We start from the raw sequence: 19131 nt of genomic DNA on the forward strand, positions 1-19131 counted from the left end.
TCCCTGGGGAGTTTTGTTTAATGTGATTTTACATCTAGCCACCAGATTTCGCTTAGGGGGATCTTTTGAACATTCCAAATGACCAATTCACTCAATCATTGTTGTTCATTGTTTAATTTTTGCCATTCCAACGTGTGATGGTAAAATAAAGCCCTGTGAATTGTTCTTACCCTTCAAACAAATGTGCCAGCACATGTACCAACGCTTCATTTTGATTAATTTGCTCTCTGGCGGCATCAAGAGTTCACTAAAATGTACTAGAATCTGATTTCCCTCCACAAAAAAAGTGACACCATGTGCTTGTTTCATTGGTTAAAAAAAAAAAAAAAAAAGATTGACTGAGGCAGGTTTTTTTTTTTTTTTGGTATTTCTCCTGCTTTAGAATGAAAATCTTCTCACAGTGCACAGATGATAATAGTGTAGAAAAGGAAAAAAGGAAGCCACAGCTACTCTTTTTGGCCATTCTTACCAAGGTAAATTTTTGTATCACAATGTCTTTTCCTGCATTTTCTTTTGTGTTTGGCAGGTGAACTCAAACGCATAGAATAAACTCTTCATCCTCACTCCCAAACCAATTGTCATGTACTAGGCATGTGCACATAACGGGATTGGTGATATACCGTATTGTGATTTGAAAAGTCACGGTTATTTATAAGTGCTTTTCCCTCCCACGTCATCTACCTTAATGGGAAACTGCACTGTGCAGCAGGAGACACCTCTCATTGTGTATCATACATGATAGTGTGGCTGATACTGATAGAAGAGGATGACAGCAGCCAATCACATTACGACTGCTGTCGTCCACTTCCTGCTTCGCCGGCTAACCACCGCAGATAACTTGGCTAACATGCCATCATATGCTACTTTCGTGGAGCGCAATGTCCTATTGCTGAAAGTAGGACTCCCAAGCTGTAGGATAGCCAACCAAATTGAACTTTACCCCCACCCAAAAGAACCAATTGGATTATGTGGGAAGAATTCAGCTTTTGAATTTTGATCGGTGACCGTTGCATGTATGCTATGAGCTAGCAGCGAGCGAGCAAGAGAGACAGTGCAGGGGGGTTTGTAGCACGCGCACATGTGTGTGCTGAAAATAAACGCTCATCACTATGAACAGACTCCACATTGTACCAATACATGATACATAAAGTAGCTGGAATGATGGTAGTTTATTTCAAATCTATCATGTTATTCACATTTAAATTGGATGTGTTCAATCAGAAAGAATTCATGTAGCTAATGTATGTTTATTATTGAGCAAAACCCGTTTTGCTCACTGAAGGGTTATTTTATTTACAGATTTATTTTCATTTAGCATGGTAAGTAATATTGTAACGAATTTTGCTTTATATATTCATTTTAAAAAATTAATGTGGAAAAATGGCTATCCAGCAAAAAAAAATATTTTAAAGTGTTATGTGCACCCTAGTAAAAATTGTGTTGCGTGGAGTGCCCCTTCTTTTATTTAAGATTGGCATACAAACCTATTTTCTTTTTTTTTTTTTTTATCCATTTTGAAATAGTATCCTGAGTTTGAAATTTTCATACAAACCAGAAACCCCCTCGGCTGCACACAAGACACAAACTGACATCCAAAAGGTGAATGATGTTGGCGAAAGTTTCCTGACAGGCTCCCATGTCATTTAATTGGCCATTAGTAGACCAACAATTATCTAAATGTAGAAAATGTTGATTTGATAGAACGTTTACCCTATTAGTTTTAAAAAATGTTGTCTAAATATTACACAGTCCCTTTCAATTTGTACATATTCTCAGTTGTATGGTGTTTATTTTCATACATTGTTACAAGTATTACATCACTAACGTCAAACTTTTACATGAGTACACTATGTCAGAAGGGTGCGCGATGCCGACATACAAAGTATTGCGAGCGTATTGCAGTTACTGTGATGTCGGACTGGTGTTGTGACGTCAATACAAAATGAGAAATTATCCCACTTGATGATTTTTCATTTGACCAAAGTACAGTACTAAAGGTTGCGCGTGTCGTTCCCGTCATTGATAGCAACACTGCACACGGTTCAAATGACATTCGGTCTAACCGCCAAATCAGTGAACCACTTCCAGAATTAGTCACGTGGCTCCGGAAACCGGAAGCTGTTCATAGAGCGACAGAGCGCAGAGACACACAACAGTACACTGGAAACCAATATATTACATCGTGTATGGAGGTTATTTCTGATGACATTCTTATAAATGAACACAGACTGGGGTTTCTTTAAGGAGCAACAATTTTATTTTCAGCCGTGACAAAACAGGAAAAAAAAACACTCGGTTTCTTCAAGAGTCCGAATGTTCACGTTCAGGATTTAAAGTGCAGAATTGTTTTCACAGCTTGTGTAAAACTTAAATAAGACAACCAAAGAAAAACTAGAATATTAAAATATCTAAGCTGAGAGTGAGGCTCAGGAGAATATAAATATAAGTATCGACAAGAAGAAAATCTTATTACAAACCGTATCAGCAACGATATTCAGTCCACTGAAATCAGGCTCGCACATTATGATACAAATAAAAAGAATCACAAAATCAGGTCATTTTTCAAGTTGTTGGCAAGGCTAGCTTACAACAAAGGCACAGCATTGATCAGAGGTATTGATCCTTTGCAAAGAAGTGCTGCGGCAACATTCTAATTGATCATCACATCTTTCTTACAGACATCATCGACATGCTGACATGGCTCACTCGGGGATTACAGATAGTAACGTACACTAGTAACACATAACCGCGGAATGGTTTGCTATGAATCAGCAATTTTGAATAGCAGGTTATTACATGCGCTTTACATCTGTTACCACTGTGTTCTGGATTGACTTCATGGTGAAAGAACACCAGGAAATGACGGCCCTGAGCCAAAGGGGTGTGATGAAGAGGCATAAGTGTTGCTTTGGACAAAAGACTAAGGGTTAGTGTTTGCAGACCAGCCATCAGCCACTACACACAATACAGTTGACAAAGGACCACTGAGCAAGGCAGCAAGCAGAGTTGGGACATCCCATCCTCGAAGAAGCTAACAGGAAAAGTCTAATCCTCTGGAACTTTCAAACTGGACATGCTTTATTCTTGAAAATCTAAACTGTCACCGCAGATGATGTTTAATCGAAAAGGTGTTTGTAAAATGTTACATTATTTTACTAAACAAGTCCAGTTTGGTAAGAGGAGGATGGCTTTTTCCTAATTGTAACATTTTAAAAGGCTCAACCAGTGTCTTGCATCATTATAATCAACCTGAACCAAAAATATTTCCTTATCACAAGTAGCCCAAAGAAGGAAATAAAAGAAAAAATGTCTTAAACCACCCATTTGGTTAATATAGTGCAAATGAAAATCTATACAAAAGATTTCAGTGGTTTTCTTATATGTATAAAACAGATGCTGTTTTAATATCTATTTAAAAATGTTATTCAACATCACAATATTCAGGCTTATAAAGGCAGACCAACTCTAGCAATTGTACCATGCAGCTTGTGTGAACATAAGCCAGAAATTAAACAAAAGGTTTACAGCCAAGAGATTTAAAAGGTGCAAGTGAGAAATTTTGTGGAAGCAATCATTTTCAAAGCGGTACTATTCTGTACATTAACGAATGAACAGAAACAGACAGACGTGTAAAGACACACAGTATAAAGTGATTTTTACAGATAGGATGTACATGTAGATGGATACACATGACACAAAGGTATCTGGTACTATTAATACGAACAAGATATACTGTATACAGTATAAAGGGACATACTGCAGTTCTTTTAGAATTTCAGAGTTTAAAACGTTTTTTTTTTTTTTTTTTACATCCTGTTTCAAATGGGAAGGGAAAAGCTTCAATACAGGAAACTATTGGAGCTGTCACCCAAAGACTGGACTACACATTGAAATATCTCATGAGCGCAAATGGAGGACAGCGGCGTAACAATTATCTATCCAATGCTGACCCCTGTGAACTGCAGTCAAAACCTTCCAGTTTCCACAATTGTGAGTCAGACCAGCCAATAAAAATATGGCAATGATGCAAAAACGTATAGAAAATATGTCTTTACATTTACAATATTTAACACATTTACAATGTCGCCACCTATGTACACTAGTGCACGTTAGCAAATGGAAGATGAACCAGGAAGGAGAGATGCAAAAGATGACTGAAACACATTTCAGCCATAACTGTGTGGGGGTACCACAGTTGAATCAGTGCTACACAATCAGCAGTAACAGTTTTGGGACATGAATAATAGGATAAAACCAAAATGTACTTGCATGCATTCTCTCGACAGCAATAGAGAATTTTTTTGAAATTCGGTTGCATTTGTCCACATTTCGTGACAAACAACTAAATTAGCACTTGCAAATTGCGTGCGCGGGTGCTTTCTGTAGAGGTGCAAACTTGAAGACTCGTTTTACTTATTGTTTAGCTTCTTTAGCCGCATAAATATATTATCTCGTAACTGCAAATGTAAATCTACATTATACAAGAAAGGAGTTATGATTCGAAAGTGGATGCCGACTGCATAAGTCATGTTCTGGGTTAAGCATCAAATGCAGGAGAGGCCAGCTGTCGGAGTGACGGACTCGCCACTGGACTTAAGACTACGCGCACACATCTTGAACAAATGGCTTTTTGGATGCACATTTGTTCCCCTGAGTCAACTCGCTCGGCCTAAAGCCAGGCTGCGTGTCCTGCAGTCAGCTCGGGGCGTGGACAGACTTATGATACATAAATGGGAGTAGGCTATCACTTGGACCTGCTCCCGTCCCACCCAACGTTACTCAGGCTGTTCAGGGTGGATGTGCAGGCCGTTCTCGGACCGAGCAATGCTGTGGTTCTCCCAGAAGGCTTTGTGCAGCTGCTCTACTTCAGACACCAGTGGCAGGCCCAGCTCCAAATGCATCTTCAGGTTCTCCAACCATTCCTCCAGTTTGGTGAAAGCAGGGCTATCAAATTCAAAAGGAACAATTAACATTCACATACACTTAAAAAATACTTGTTGTATATATGAAAAGGACAATTCACCCAAACAAAATCTGGCTGTGAATGTGACTTTCTTCAAAGGAAATCAGTGCATCTCATTTGTAGTCCAACCCTGTCCTATCTGTCTTTGTAGTTTGTGAAAAGATTTGCAACTCTGAATAAAATATTGTGCTATTGTGTTATTAAATAGCTCAAAGGAGCATGAAATTTTACCTTTGGCACATTGGGAATTTTGAAATATGATTTTTTTTTTCTAACCAGGAAATTAACTGAAACCCTGCCTTTCAGCATGAAGGTGCGACGTCCCCTTCATGATGTTCTAAAAGCCGACCAGCCACAAAACACTAATGAGAGAAAAAAACTAACATCACCTTAGAGTATGAAAACTTTTGTGTGCACTTGATTTTACAAGAAACTCAAAGCAGATGTAAACAGTACTGTACATTGAGTGCTGTACATTGAGAAACCATTAGTAGCAGTAGAAAAATGCCCCACGAAGAAGCAGTCTTTATACTGCTTTAATGTGCACATCGATTCACATGCTTCATTTCTATACAATGAAGCTAATGTGTTCTTACAACTATAGCCTCTCCATTGGGTGCAACTGTGAGAATTGCACAACTAAGAATTCTCATTGAAAAGCCAAGGAAGAAAAATAAAACTTGGGGTGTGAGAAGTGAGTAATTAACATTGTAACATGGTTAAAAGCTTCAAAAAGTTGATTTTCCATGGCAGGGCCCCTTTAATCTGAATCAATCTTTATCTAGTGCAAGTAGATAACTTCAATTTTACACCTAATAAGAGGAACATCTGACCGTTTATCAGCGTCAAGGTCACAGCACACAGCAGCAATGGGGAAGAAAGCCGAAGGACAATCTGGAGGACAGTAGTGCTCAAGGAAGCCCGACACGTTCAGTCCAAAGTCCACTGCCCTGGGAAGGTAGTCTGGGTCAGCATTGACCCTGCCAATGATCTGAAAAGACACCCCCCCAAAAAAAATCATAAGTGAACAAAAACCAAAATTCTGCCCTTTCGTTGTTGAAAACGAATACAAGTTCTTGACCTAAGATGGTTGTCTCCAGCAGAGCAGAGCGACATTTTGTCTTCCTGGCAATAACCACGAGACAACTTTTAGCTTGCACTACTCATGTTGAAATACATGTTCAAATACATTCAGGAGTTTTTGCCCAGATTAGGTGAATGGCACCACCAGTTGCATTATGAGTGGATAGTTTTTAGTTCTTTGAAACTCTGGCGAAAGATTTCCTCTAACATGATCACGGGTGAACAAATAAGCATTGGCTCTATTTTGTGGGTTCACTCATATTATTGAGACCTAAATTTGCACTCATTGTGGGATGTTACCCTTGAAATGTGAAATGTGCCAATCTCACTCATTGCTTGATAGAACTTGTGGAGAACATATGTAGTTCAGCATATGAGGCTGAACTGCTAGAAAATGGATGGCTGGACACGTAAGACAAGCCAAATAATTTCTTCACAGTAATATAGTCTAAACAGCCACACTCGTTTAAACATGGTAATATGTCTACTATTGAACTTCTGGAACTCCAACAGCACAATACACTAGTTTTTAGCCATCTCAGGTGGTGAGCATTTTGGCATTTATTGTGAATAGAAAATGACACCGGCTCAGCTGGCAAATGTTACAAAAGCAACTATAAAACACAGTTGAGCCGTGATCTGGTCCTTATCTAAACAGATGGCAAAATAGCTGCCTCCTGTAGCGGATAAACATGACTGATTTTATCTCAGACATTTGACATGCAATCCTCGGTACGTGTTCATATCTTTTTCAATTATTTTTCAAGTGTTTATTCTAAAAGTTTTCTAAAAGTGTTTAAAAATGGCTGGTACTAATTGGAAATATTAATCGTTTCCTTTAAATAACTTTTTCATTAAGAACTAAAGTAAAAAAAATACTTTATGGATTAAAGTAATGAATTCATTGTGGTACTTTACTACTATTATACTTGACTAAAGTATATGATTAGTACTTCAATAACTTAAGTAATCTATTACCTTAGTACTTCTTTTTCTTCTTCTTTTTCATTCACCAGCCATTTTAACACTTTTACTCTCATTGAGACAATGTGTCCCACAGCTTTTCAAAAAAAATTGCAGTGGGAATAGGAATGGTAGCAATAAGATGAAATGGCATCCTAGTGATTCATTACACACGTACCTACAGATTCTAGTGGCATTAACCAACTTTTCCATACACAACAAGTCAGTGCTGGGCCGAATGTCAACAAGCTTGCTCAATTAACCATCTCGTACTGCGGAAATATATTGATAATATGTGCTATGTGTGTTACTATAGATTGCACTGATTACTATGTATCGTAGGCAATTGGTGATCATTTTCACTTCTCTGCCAAGTTTTTTTATACAAATATCGGGGTCTATGGAATATACAGTGGTGTTTCTTGGTGAATATGGAAGTGGGAATTTTTTAAACAAATTTCCCAAGTAAACTACACTTATAAACAAGTAGTTTATGCCATACATTTTTATTAAAAAAACAAACAAAAAAGAATCAGTAATGAAAGGGTTAAATTGTGCTCAGCCAAAAACCTGAAAAAAATTCTGGACTCAAGAAAATATATGTCTTTGGGATTGAATGCGTTAATAGTCCACTAATGCTTGTGTACATTTAAATAGAATGTTGTGCATATTCAAGTCATCACTAGTGACCTGGAGAATGATGACTCACCTCGCATAGCATAATACCAAACGAGAAAATATCCACCCTCTCATCGTAACTTTTTCCTAGGAAGGCAAAAGAAAAATAGATTAAGTATGGACTGATTACCTAACATTTGAAAAAAAAATCCTAAAGGGTGACCCTATAAGATGCATACGGGTGTCCTCATTCATACCATGGATCATTTCAGGAGCCATCCAGTAGGGGTTCCCCACCACCGTGTACCTCTTCCTGCGATCAGGCTTTTTCAGACCTGACAGCTCACCCTTTGTAAACTTCTCCCCGTGTTTGTCATCCACCATCAGCCGTGCCAGTCCAAAGTCTGCCACCACCACTGTGTTGTTCTTCACAATCACACACAAAAGGGCGTCAAGTTAGTATTCACTAAAATTGAAGGATCAGATTAAAAAAAAAAAAAAAAAATCACAGAAATGGCAGCATTATGCTTGAGACCCACATTCTACTATTTGTACGAAAGTAAGTGCAGCTTGTGCAAAAAAAATAAGTTCAGCCTTGTTTTGTAACTGGTCAATCCCATGGATTGAATATGGGGAAACAAAATCAACAGACTGTTGTTGTTAACAAAAAAAAAACAAACAAAAAAAAACACATCCTTGAAAGCACACGAGAGTTCTTACCTCACGGACAAGACAGTTGTGAGAGTTCAGATCTCGGTGGATGATGTTCATGGAATGCAGATACGACTACACGGAAATAAAATAAAATAAATGCTTTTAGTGTAAGTAAGGAAAAAAAAAACTAGAAAGGAGAACAAAAGCACTTTATTCTATCCACTTCAAGAGGGCAACATTGTAACAGCAGGAATTCAAGTAATGCATGGCATCGATCATTGTGCAAATGGCAAACTAACTACACAACAAACAATGAACTAATCCTGATGGAATTCATCAACGGTTGACGTTGTTTTACAACTCACCATTCCAGCAGCTATGTCCTTGGCAAAACTGACCCTCTGGTTCCAAGGGTAGTTGCTATCCTAGGAGAGGAAATTCATTGTTAGAAGTTGCAGACAAACCTCTGTTTAGAACCACACTAACATTCAAAATTCTCTCACCATTTTCTTGATGATTTCCCTCAAGGTGCCACCCTTTATGTACTCCGCTATGAAGTTCAATCGCTTGTCTTTGTAGAGGACGCCGATGAATTTAAGCACATTGGGGTGATCCAAGCAACGCATGACCTTCACCTGATGACAAATCACAGAACACTTTTAGGACTTGTGATCAAGAGCAACAGATAATTCAGAATGTCCTGTAACATATAGGAAATCCTCTTATGCGGTCAGTTTTAGATTTTAGAGGTGCTTACCAAATTGATGTCATGTTGAGTGAAGCTCTCTTAAATCAAATTCATCTACGTTACCAGGTTTTCATTTGTTTTGTCAACTAGTCAGTTCATTATTTTTTAGATTGTGATCATAAAGACTCAATTTCTTTTCAATGTGTTAAAATCAACCTTACAAACCGCACTTAAACACAACCGTGTGGGAATTGTTCTTCCAATCAAAACATCTACCCGCCATTAAACAATGCTTAGCTTAGCTTGTGTAGCCGTGTGCAAAAATATGAGAAAAGTACATTTTCTTTGTTCTTTGTTTATTACAATAGTCCACTCACATGCTTGAGTATGAGTTCACCTTTTGAGACCATCTGATTATGAGACATATGAAATACATGACTCTGAAAATGATACAAAAGTTGCGCCTAATAAAGGGGTTTTTATGTATTCACCTTTGACTAGTTCTGATCTGTGGTTATAGATAATAATAATAATAATATAGCATTGAGGGTTTATTAAAGACGTTTTAATATACAAAGTTTCAACACTGTGTAAATTTGTGTTAAGTTGTTTTATCGCCTCTAGGGGGCACTAGTATCTTGTCTCCAATGAAACTGTGATGACACTGCATGCCTGCATCCTTCCTCCTCGTCAACCACTTCAGGATATTATTCAAGGTGGTTCCATCCTCTGTTCTTTGACACTGAGCCATCACCATTAACATGTGGACCCCACCTACTGTCACCATGTTGGCTGGGACAAGCATCTATGGGGCCATTCTATCATTGTAAACCTACTTTCACTTGATCCGGCCGTTGCGCAATGACAATGTGATGAAATTAAGGAAATGTATTCCTTGACACTCAAAGGGGAGGAAAAACATCAGACTGACTGCACATAATGAGAGGAAAATATCCACACCCAATTACCTCTTTCAGGAAGGTTCTTTGCGTTTCATCATCGAAGCGTATCAGCTCTTTCATAACCATCACCTCTCCCGTCTCCCTGTGGGTCACCTGGAGTCAAGAGCAACTGGAATTAATACGAAGCATGGGACAATCTATTAGTTTTCTGTACAGCTTGTGCTGATTAGGGTTGTGGGTGAGCTGGAGTCCATCCCAGCTGACAGCGCACACCCTGAACTAGTCACTTGCTATAGAAAGGCACATCGAAACTAACGACTGCAGTCACTTCAGATAGGCTAATATGCTTTTTGGGGGGGGGGGTAAATCGACATAAGCAAGTATAGAATATGCATATGCCACGCAAGAGGGGCTGAGCTGACATTCAAACCCAGGTCGACCCCAGTCATATTGACCCCATCGCTGTTTGAGCGCTTGAATCCTCTCACTTTGACACGTCACATTGTTGCCACCTTCGGGATTCTGTGAGTATGACTACTAAATCAAGCACACTGAGATGAGCTCCACATAATTCCAATGCAATCATATGTACCTTGATGGCCTGTCCAAAGCATCCCTTCCCAAGCACTTCTCCGTGGATGAGGTCAGACGGGCGAAAGATGCGGTGCGTCCGGTTGGAGACGACTCGAAGTGACTCGGAACGATTGATATCTTTCTTCGGGGAGACAGGGGACGAGGCTTTGCTGGAGCTCGGCGACTTATCGATGCTGTAGCTCCTCCTGGAGATTAGAATTCAATTAAAGCTGTTTTTTTAATGGACCATCTGCCCTTTTCATGAGGGCTGGTAAAGTACATGCTCAAACAGCAACAACTTTAGTATTGAGAGCTAACAGAAGCTGTATTGAAATCCTGCTTTGAAAAATGGGATGAAACTCATGTGCAAATTGACACTTTCAGGGTTAAATATGTTCAATATGGATTTAATGTGCAGTTACTGATTTTCGAAGCAAAAGAGAGCATTACAGAAAGAACCGATGATACAATTAAATCATTGCACTGTTCGCTTAGTATAAAACAGTCTCTTAAGACTGAGTGGTGTCAATGAATTTGCCAAGCATTTCTCAAAATACAATAACTATATAATATACATAACTGTAAAAAAACTGAAGTTAATATCTTACGTTACAAGGCGCGATTTCAGTTTGCTCATGTCAGAGATGGGGGATTGGGTGATAGGCAGGATGGGGCTGGGCCCCGCAGACAGCGAGGGGGACAGTGGGCCATCCACCTGCTCTCCAATCTCTGAAGAGCTCCCCTCTTGCGACTGACTGTGTGGGTCATGCTCGATGGTTAGCTGGAGCCGCCGACTTGTCTCCTGAATCAGCAGGTCGATCTGAAAAAGATCATACTCAACGGTCAGTTATAAGTAACAAAAAAAATAATTGTTGATTGGTGTCGAAATGGTGATAGAAATTGTCATGAAATATGTCTGTCGGCTGACTTATAATGTATTGTAATAGAGAGGTCCCGAGCAAACTTTTTCTGCATCTGAGTCGAAGTTGAATTTCAAAACAGTTTTTCACCCCAGTGTAGAGGCACATAAAATTCAAAAATGTGTTCGGGTCACCAATTTATACAACAGCTATGAATCTGTAAGAGACGTACAATTAATACATTTTTTTGATGGCTGTGTGGTAAATACCTCATCCAGAGGAACGTTGTGAATGGGCGTCCCATTGATTTCTAGTATTCTATCTCCCACATGGATGGAATTTTTTACATCTGGGCTGATGCAGTCAGTATCCACCCTGAAGAGGGGAAGCACAAAACACTCATTCTTATTTGGACTAAGGCTTGTTGTCAGATACAAGCTTTCATCTCTCTAGTTCACACTCTCCTTTTTGTCACGTATCTCTTCTTAACCCTACCGTAATTTATTGCTCTCTATTTGACTTTTAAAAAACATAACTTTGCAGACTCACTGAGAGACCCTGACAGTGCGTCCGAGCTCAGAGTTGCAGTCTTCTTTGGGGCTAAACGGCTGGTCTATAGCCACAGAGAAGCCCCTCCCCCGGCATCCATTGGTACCCTCGGCAGAGGCGGGGATCGACACCAGAGTGACCGTGTGAGGGATCCGTGAGCATGGCGAGTCCGGAAGTGAGACGGGAGTGACGATGGTTTCGTAGTAACAATGACCACTGGTGCAAAGACGGAGAAATAGATCGAAATAAGCAATTTGGCAATCATGATTAGAAAGACATCACACATGTTTATTTTCTCATCACATTCTCTTATGGGTGAAGACTGAATACTGGTTGGCACTGTAACACTCACACAACCACTTAACTAACCAAACCTAACAATAAGCACTATTTGACACATATACTTATAAGCCTCCAAGGCATAAACCATCTGGTCAAACCGCCAGTCCAATTATTGCAGCATCTAAACGTGACCAGACGACTCATGCAGATTGGTTTTGTGTTTCCAAACTTTATAAAGCACAGAAACACTTATAATCAGAGTTTGGAAAGCATTTTTAATACATTTCATGTCGCTTCACAAAGACCTTGGAATATGTAAGTGATTTGAGCATGATTAAATAAAAGAGGGAGCTCAAGCTGTACTTTTACAGCTCATGAAAAATTCAATTTATTTTCTCTTTGGTCTACTGCTTGTTATTTGTGGTTTTGGGTGCACTTCAAAAGGCTCAGAATATTATTTTTTTTCATTTAAAAATGTGTTTCATCATAGCGATAATTAACTTCAATTCCGGGGAACTTAAGACAACCACTAACCACACTATGAGACCGGTTTGCAAGAATCCAGTGGCCAGAACGAACACTTAAATCAAATGCGATGCAATTTGGGCTGTAACCTAGGATTTCTTTTTCTTCTTTTTTTCTTCCAAATTAATCCACAAGTCGGCTGATGAAACTTATTCAAAAACAGGACATTATTTCAAATTGCAGTGCAGAAATTGCACAAATATAAACTGATTTAGTGGTTTGCTCCCTTTCATCTAATACAATAGGAAAAAAATGTTGATCATTGTTATCCAAAGTAGAAGTCATTTGTTCACAAATGTATTCTTCCGATTAAACAATCTAGGGCATTCTGTATGCAGAGCAATGACCATTCACATTCAGGCCAGAATTCAGAAGTGTGAAGTAGACCTCCTCCTAAACACTAACCGACCGTGCTGCGGAGCCATAATAAAAACAAATACTGACAAGTCATCTTACCAGTAAAGTTTGGATCGCTCCACCAGCGCGTATGTGTCTCCATCGCCGATGAATGTCCTGCAATTCAGACAGGTGAAGCATTCGGGGTGATACTTTTGCTCCCCTGCAACCTGTGACAGAGAGAAAGAGCAACATTAGGTGGATACAGCAGTTTTCTGTATCAAGCAAGCAACACAAGGCTTGTGACTGGTGTGAGAAGTAGGCCAAGGTCTAGTAGATTAGGTTTGCCGTTGCCAGATCTCTTGCTGAGCTTAGGGCGGTGGTGCAAAAAGCAAGAGAATTGAGTTACAGCCAAAAACAGACGCGGCAATGAGCAGATCTGCTCCCTGTACAGAGCTCATTTGTCCATACAAATGAAATTTAATCGCTAATTGTAAGATAAGATATAAAGTGCACATTTGATGCTGTTTTGTCTGAGGTTAAACAATCCACATTCAATCAATCCGTAGTTGTGATCTTGATTAAGTGGACATCAACGCCATATATCCATGTCAACCATTCATTTTGTCTTTTTTTTTTTCACGAAAACTCTTTCCAACTGATTGCAACTGCCATTGTTAAACATGAGGTCGGGTTTCATTTCCTCCCAATGTCAAAGAAAAGCCATAGTTATTTTTAAATGTGAACATCATTTTATGAGGCGTGTTAAACATTGAATTTATTCCCTTGAAGGCGAGGCAATTTTTTTTTACTGACTGTTCGTATAATTAACAATGAATTACGTACTGTAATGTGTCCAATATTTTTGTTTTTAGATGAAAAAAAATATACTATGGAGACCCTCTGTTTACTTCAGACAACAAGACTTCAGTCTTCAAACTAGTTGAAAGTGAATCAACAGCACCTCTGCTGGTTGAATCCTCGTATTGAACGCCATTAATTAATTACATTATTATTAATTATGCCCATCTATATCAGTGAGATGAGCATTTGTACCCAAATTCAGTAGAGAAAATCAATAATAATAATAAAACGTTGACTATAGGAGCTAATAGACAATTGATAAAAAAAAATAATCATCTCTGTATGTCATCTGTACAGAAGGCATGTAATGTGATTAACAATAACTGTTACAAAAATGCTTGGTAATTGTGTAGGTGTACCGTCAGCTGTGGCTATGCATGTAATTGCATATAATGTATATACAGCATATATTAGTTAAAAATAATCTGGAAATGATCTAATCAGCAATATATGTTTTTGTGTCATACAGTGTGTTAAAAATAAAATGTGTGCAAAAACATTTAATTAGCACCACGAGTCCATTTATAAATTGCCAAACAAACAAAATGAAATGGTGTCACTGGAGACAAAAAGAGGAAACATGGGCAGCATCAGTGCAAGTAGAATCAATTAAATCAATGTCCACGGCCACATGCCTCCTGCCACACCCTCTTGGGAGAGCAGCACTGACAACAGAACCCGGAGCAAAAATCTGCTCCAGCATTATTAGTCACAGAAATACCAATTAAACAATAAACAAAAGACCTAAACTGGCTTAAATTAAAGAATTAAGATGAGCTCTGCAGTCATAATCAGAATTTATGACATTGGCTGGGCATTGATTGGATGCATACACCATCTCATGCAATTAAATATTACAAAGAAAAGAAGCAGGAGCATAAATGATACATATCATGTAAAGGAAATTCATTGTGATATGACTTCTAGAGTAGAAATAATTTAATGCTGGATAACTAATCAAACGAGAGATTCAGGAAATGAAAGTAAGGTCAACGTGGTGTCTCTGTTGTGATAGAAACACGACCCGTGTGTGTGTGTGTGTGTGTGTGTGTGTGTGTGTGTGTGTTCCGTCAAATGGGAAACAGGAAGAAGAGAGGACAGCTGGACTGTGATGAAAAGGGTGTGTGGCGCTGCACAATATGACACCACGGGTGCTATTTGCTTAAACACACACACATACACACACTAAAACCACATAAGGCAGATGACAGCTGTTGTCGTCATGGTTAGGAAACACATCTACCCCAAGGTGGTAATTATAAAGGTGAAAGATATTAATGCTCGAGAGAAGTTGTGATAAAATGTCCAGATAAAAGTAATATTCTCTTCTGGTGTTTTGGGCATGTGACTGTTGAGCAAACTCAGAGATTCGACAAACATCACATGGATAAACCATCACATAACATTTTTACTATATGAGATCGTTTGATATGTCTTAGCTCAGGCTGCTGTAGTCTATCAACGGTGTATGATCTCATCTTGGTTTGGACTGTGTGAGCGAATGCTTGAGTCTGACAACCATGCGGCCTTGTGGCTTCACTGACAACACAACAAACTGTGACCAAACGTATTCCCCACAGGAAAAGGGCAGATTGTTTGGTGGATTCAGAGGAAAGCTTGTTATTTCACAACACAGTTTTGTATTTCAATGGCTGCAGGCTTTAAGTCACAGGACATTATGATCTAATTGTTTTGCTTCCTCCAATTTCAACATTTGCAGGTCCTCAAAAGGCTGAACGTCTGCATCGGTGCTTCGTATAATAGTTTCTATATTTCTTTTTGTTAAACGAAACGTAATTTTGAAGCAATCATTGCTTTATATGCCAGCAGTACACAGGGACCTACTTATTGCTAAATACAAGATGAATACAAGATGGCTAAAGTGACATTCAGTTAACAATAAAAGATAAATGGAATGTACATCAGCAAGTGAGCCATTTTTAATCTTCATTTGAAGACTCACCTCCAAGAAACAGATTACCGTATTTTCCGCACTATAAGGCGCACCGGATTATAAGGCGCACCCTCAATCAATGACATACAGTATTTTAAAACTTTTTCAATCACGAAATAGTAATACTCAAAGTAATAACAATAATAACCTAAACAATAACTCTAAACTCTCAATAGCGTAATAACTCAATTTCAATATGACCAACCTTGTTCAACTGTAAACACACAAAAGAAACAGGTAACGCTTACTTTATCAGTTCATTCCCCATATACGGATCCCAATCTCAATATTGATCCATATATTAGGCGCACCTGATTATAAGGCGCGCCATCAGCTTTTTTTAAAAAAAAAACAACTAAGGCTTTTAAGTGCGCCTTATAGTGCGGAAAATACGGTACTCCCTTGTGCATCTATAATTTATTTACAATATAGGACTACCACAACTTACAAGGGTTTTTGAAATATGTGCTGTCGCCGACTATCATTTTGATTTGTGAAATAAATGTTGAGTTATGAGAATTCACTGTTGTCAGCAAATTTCACAACAAGCAGTAGACAGTGAGTTTGTAAAAATAATGTATATTTATATTTATAAAGACAAGTATAAAGACAAGTTTCCTTGCAATCAGCCATATTTGTTGTTTACATTAGCTTAGAACAGACCAGGATAATTCTAACTTTTCTGGAATGCAGCTTTATTTGGAACTGCAATCATCATCTTTTCATCATGAAATACAAGTAGTCTGTCTTCATAAATGAAATTGACTGCCCCCTGGTGGCCTGGGGTGCAACCAGAAAGTGCAACAATATAAATAAAGCATGCTCTCTAGAAGGGACTGATTCTCATAAAGCATGGTCATGATGCAATCATTGTAATGTTTTAAATTGTAAGGATTTCTCCTATTACTTTGTTTTTTAAAGTGCAATGTTTTTACTATATGGTCATGAACCCAGTGTTTTTCTTTTTTTCAACTCTGGAAACCGGAAGTCTGTGCAAGTTCAACTAATGCACAACTCACTGCAGTTTTCTCTAACTAATATTTGTTAATTTACAGAATTACTTTGCTATTACACATTGTCAGTTCATCAAACACAGCTCAAGTCTACTTAATGTGGCATGGAGTTTTATTTTTTATTTTTTTCAAATGATTAACATGCATGACCTTTGCTTGTCTGTGGAATGTGCAAGGACACTTTTAAGCCAATCTGCTTGTGTGTGGAATGTGCACGGAGACTTTTAAGCCAGTTGTGCAATTCATGTCCAAGTCAAAATGTGGCAAAACATGCAGGTGAAGAGCTGCTTGGCATTCTCTGAGTGATAACATATATAAAAATAGATTAAAACAAGAAATTAGCAAATGATGTTCTATATAATAATTTGCATGAGATGCAATGAAAGAGTGTCTATAAGTACACATGTATGTATGTGCATTATGACCTTATCAAAAGTATCTACCCATTAGCACAGGTCAAACAGTCTGGCTAAGTCTGACTTAAAGACAATGACCTCATGACATCAGTCGAAACAACAAATAGAACAGTGGGACCGGGCGTGCTTTAACTCATTGTTCTGAACTTGCCCACGACACAAAGCCTAAATTCCACATGAAAGACAACACATTTGACGGCATTTAGCTATACGAATATCATAATTCGATTTGAAAAATTGGCCAAAGCAAGATATTAAATTGGTCACAGATACTCTTTTACAAGAAGAGTTCAAGCTCAGTCAAGTTTGACAAATGTTAAAACCATTTCCTGCGTTAAAACCCCGAACCTGATCGAGGTAGGCAGATGTGACGTTGGACTTCAGAATTACAGAAGACATTATCTTGGAAAATTCAATGAGTGTGCGAGCCACAGAGAGGACAGTAGGCGCAACTGATGCTCAGAATGGAAACCCCCTCTTACCCCAACCAGGAAAGCACACTACCGAGATACTTTGAAGACCCTGGTAATGTATTAACATATAGAAATTACACCAACTGTGGAGCTAAGGAATCATAGCCTGCAAAGGCAGAAAACAAGTTTGCATGATCATAGAATCAGGACACTCATCCGGGGCTTATCAGTTTGAGGTGAAGAAAAAGCCTTGAGCGCCTTTCAGAAAAGAGGGGAACACTGGTATTACGCGGCGTTAAAGTGACCCACATTGAAATGACACATATTCTGCAACTGCACAATATCGCCTTCCAATTTATAAAGGAGAAAAGATGGAGGGAATGGCAGACAGTGGCCGGCAAAGCATGTCAGCCACTCGCGTTCTCCCGGCTCATGCATACTATACATCACCGCATCAGCATCCGTACTCCCGCTCACCTTCTTGTCCCTTTTCCACAACCTCAGACAGCAGAAGCTCCAGAAAAACAAGTCTCCCACCATGTCAGCTACCGAGAGCCGGCGTCCTGTGCTGTTCTAGTGCATTCTCAGGAAAACCGGCGGCCAGAGTACACAAAACAGGCAGCGGTCACAGCGGCAGAAAGCTGAAGCAGCACTGGGAGGGCGGGAGGCGAGCAGACCTACGCCTCTGCAGCTGAGCTCATCCCTCCTGTCTGCCCTCCTACACCAAGTCCCCCTCCCTCGCCTATTTTAGCTATGACTTCATCACTTCCTGTGTGGCCCCGCCCCCTCTTGCACACGCGCTGGCCGGCTGTTTCACCCCCGACATACACACACATGCACTCTTGTGTCATCAGCAAATGCCTATTCTTACTTTCGAATCTCCGACATCGGCACATTTTCACCACAACAGAGTGACTCACATGTTGGAAAAAAAAATTGTGTGGCATTGGTTCAGTCATACTGATTATTATTACATGATTGTTATTATTATTACTACTATTACTTGGAATTAATTTTACATGTGAACCAAATCTTGAGATTGAAATATTTTCAACTGTACAATAGCTAATACTAGTTTACAGCTAAATGTATGCCGCTTACAAGAGATTGGTGTAGTAAATTATTGAATGAGTGATCAGGCCTCGAATCGTTTGAAGCAAATAGAGTGTACCACACTATTTGACATTAGGTGCTGTCGATTCAGGGACACAGTCTGTGTTATTGTTTAGGGAAATAAGAAAAACAAGATGTCAGCTATGAGAAGCTACAACCACACAGGCCTCCACAATGAACTACTGAGTTCATATATTTCAGAGATAAATTAATATTTGGGTGCACCTTCTTATTAAATGTGTTTTATTTTCATGATTATTTACATTCTAGATTCTCAGTGAATTCACCAAAACTATGAATGAACGTGGATTTAAGCATTTAAAAAAGGTGGATGAATAGAAAACATGTTTGATACACTGTTT

At 38.9% G+C, this 19131-nt stretch overlaps 1 protein-coding gene across 3 annotated transcripts in view; it reads right to left on the reverse strand.

Moving 5' to 3' along the window:
• Positions 1–2234: 2234 nt before the first annotated feature.
• limk1a (LIM domain kinase 1a) overlaps positions 2235–19131 on the reverse strand; it is a 44750-nt gene continuing 27853 nt past the window's right edge. For 2 of the 3 annotated variants that reach the window (XM_088428158.1, XM_088428159.1), the window contains 13 exons: positions 13117–13226; positions 11854–12069; positions 11574–11679; positions 11053–11264; positions 10464–10650; positions 9938–10024; positions 8785–8916; positions 8647–8706; positions 8348–8413; positions 7885–8053; positions 7719–7774; positions 5797–5954; positions 2235–4944 (listed from right to left, as the gene is read on the reverse strand). In XM_088428158.1, coding sequence (XP_088284284.1) covers positions 4776–4944; positions 5797–5954; positions 7719–7774; positions 7885–8053; positions 8348–8413; positions 8647–8706; positions 8785–8916; positions 9938–10024; positions 10464–10650; positions 11053–11264; positions 11574–11679; positions 11854–12069; positions 13117–13226 — 1728 coding nt within the window. In that variant the 3' untranslated portion in view covers positions 2235–4775. Of the gene's footprint in view, positions 4945–5796; positions 5955–7718; positions 7775–7884; positions 8054–8347; positions 8414–8646; positions 8707–8784; positions 8917–9937; positions 10025–10463; positions 10651–11052; positions 11265–11573; positions 11680–11853; positions 12070–13116; positions 13227–18133; positions 18365–19131 lie in introns of those variants that run through there. The other variant, XM_088428161.1, reaches the window with a different exon arrangement.

This window comes from Hippichthys cyanospilos, chromosome 11, assembly GCF_059441005.1.
Source record: "Hippichthys cyanospilos isolate Australia breed blue-spotted pipefish chromosome 11, RoL_Hcya_1.0, whole genome shotgun sequence".
In the NCBI taxonomy this organism is placed as follows: domain Eukaryota; kingdom Metazoa; phylum Chordata; class Actinopteri; order Syngnathiformes; family Syngnathidae; genus Hippichthys; species Hippichthys cyanospilos.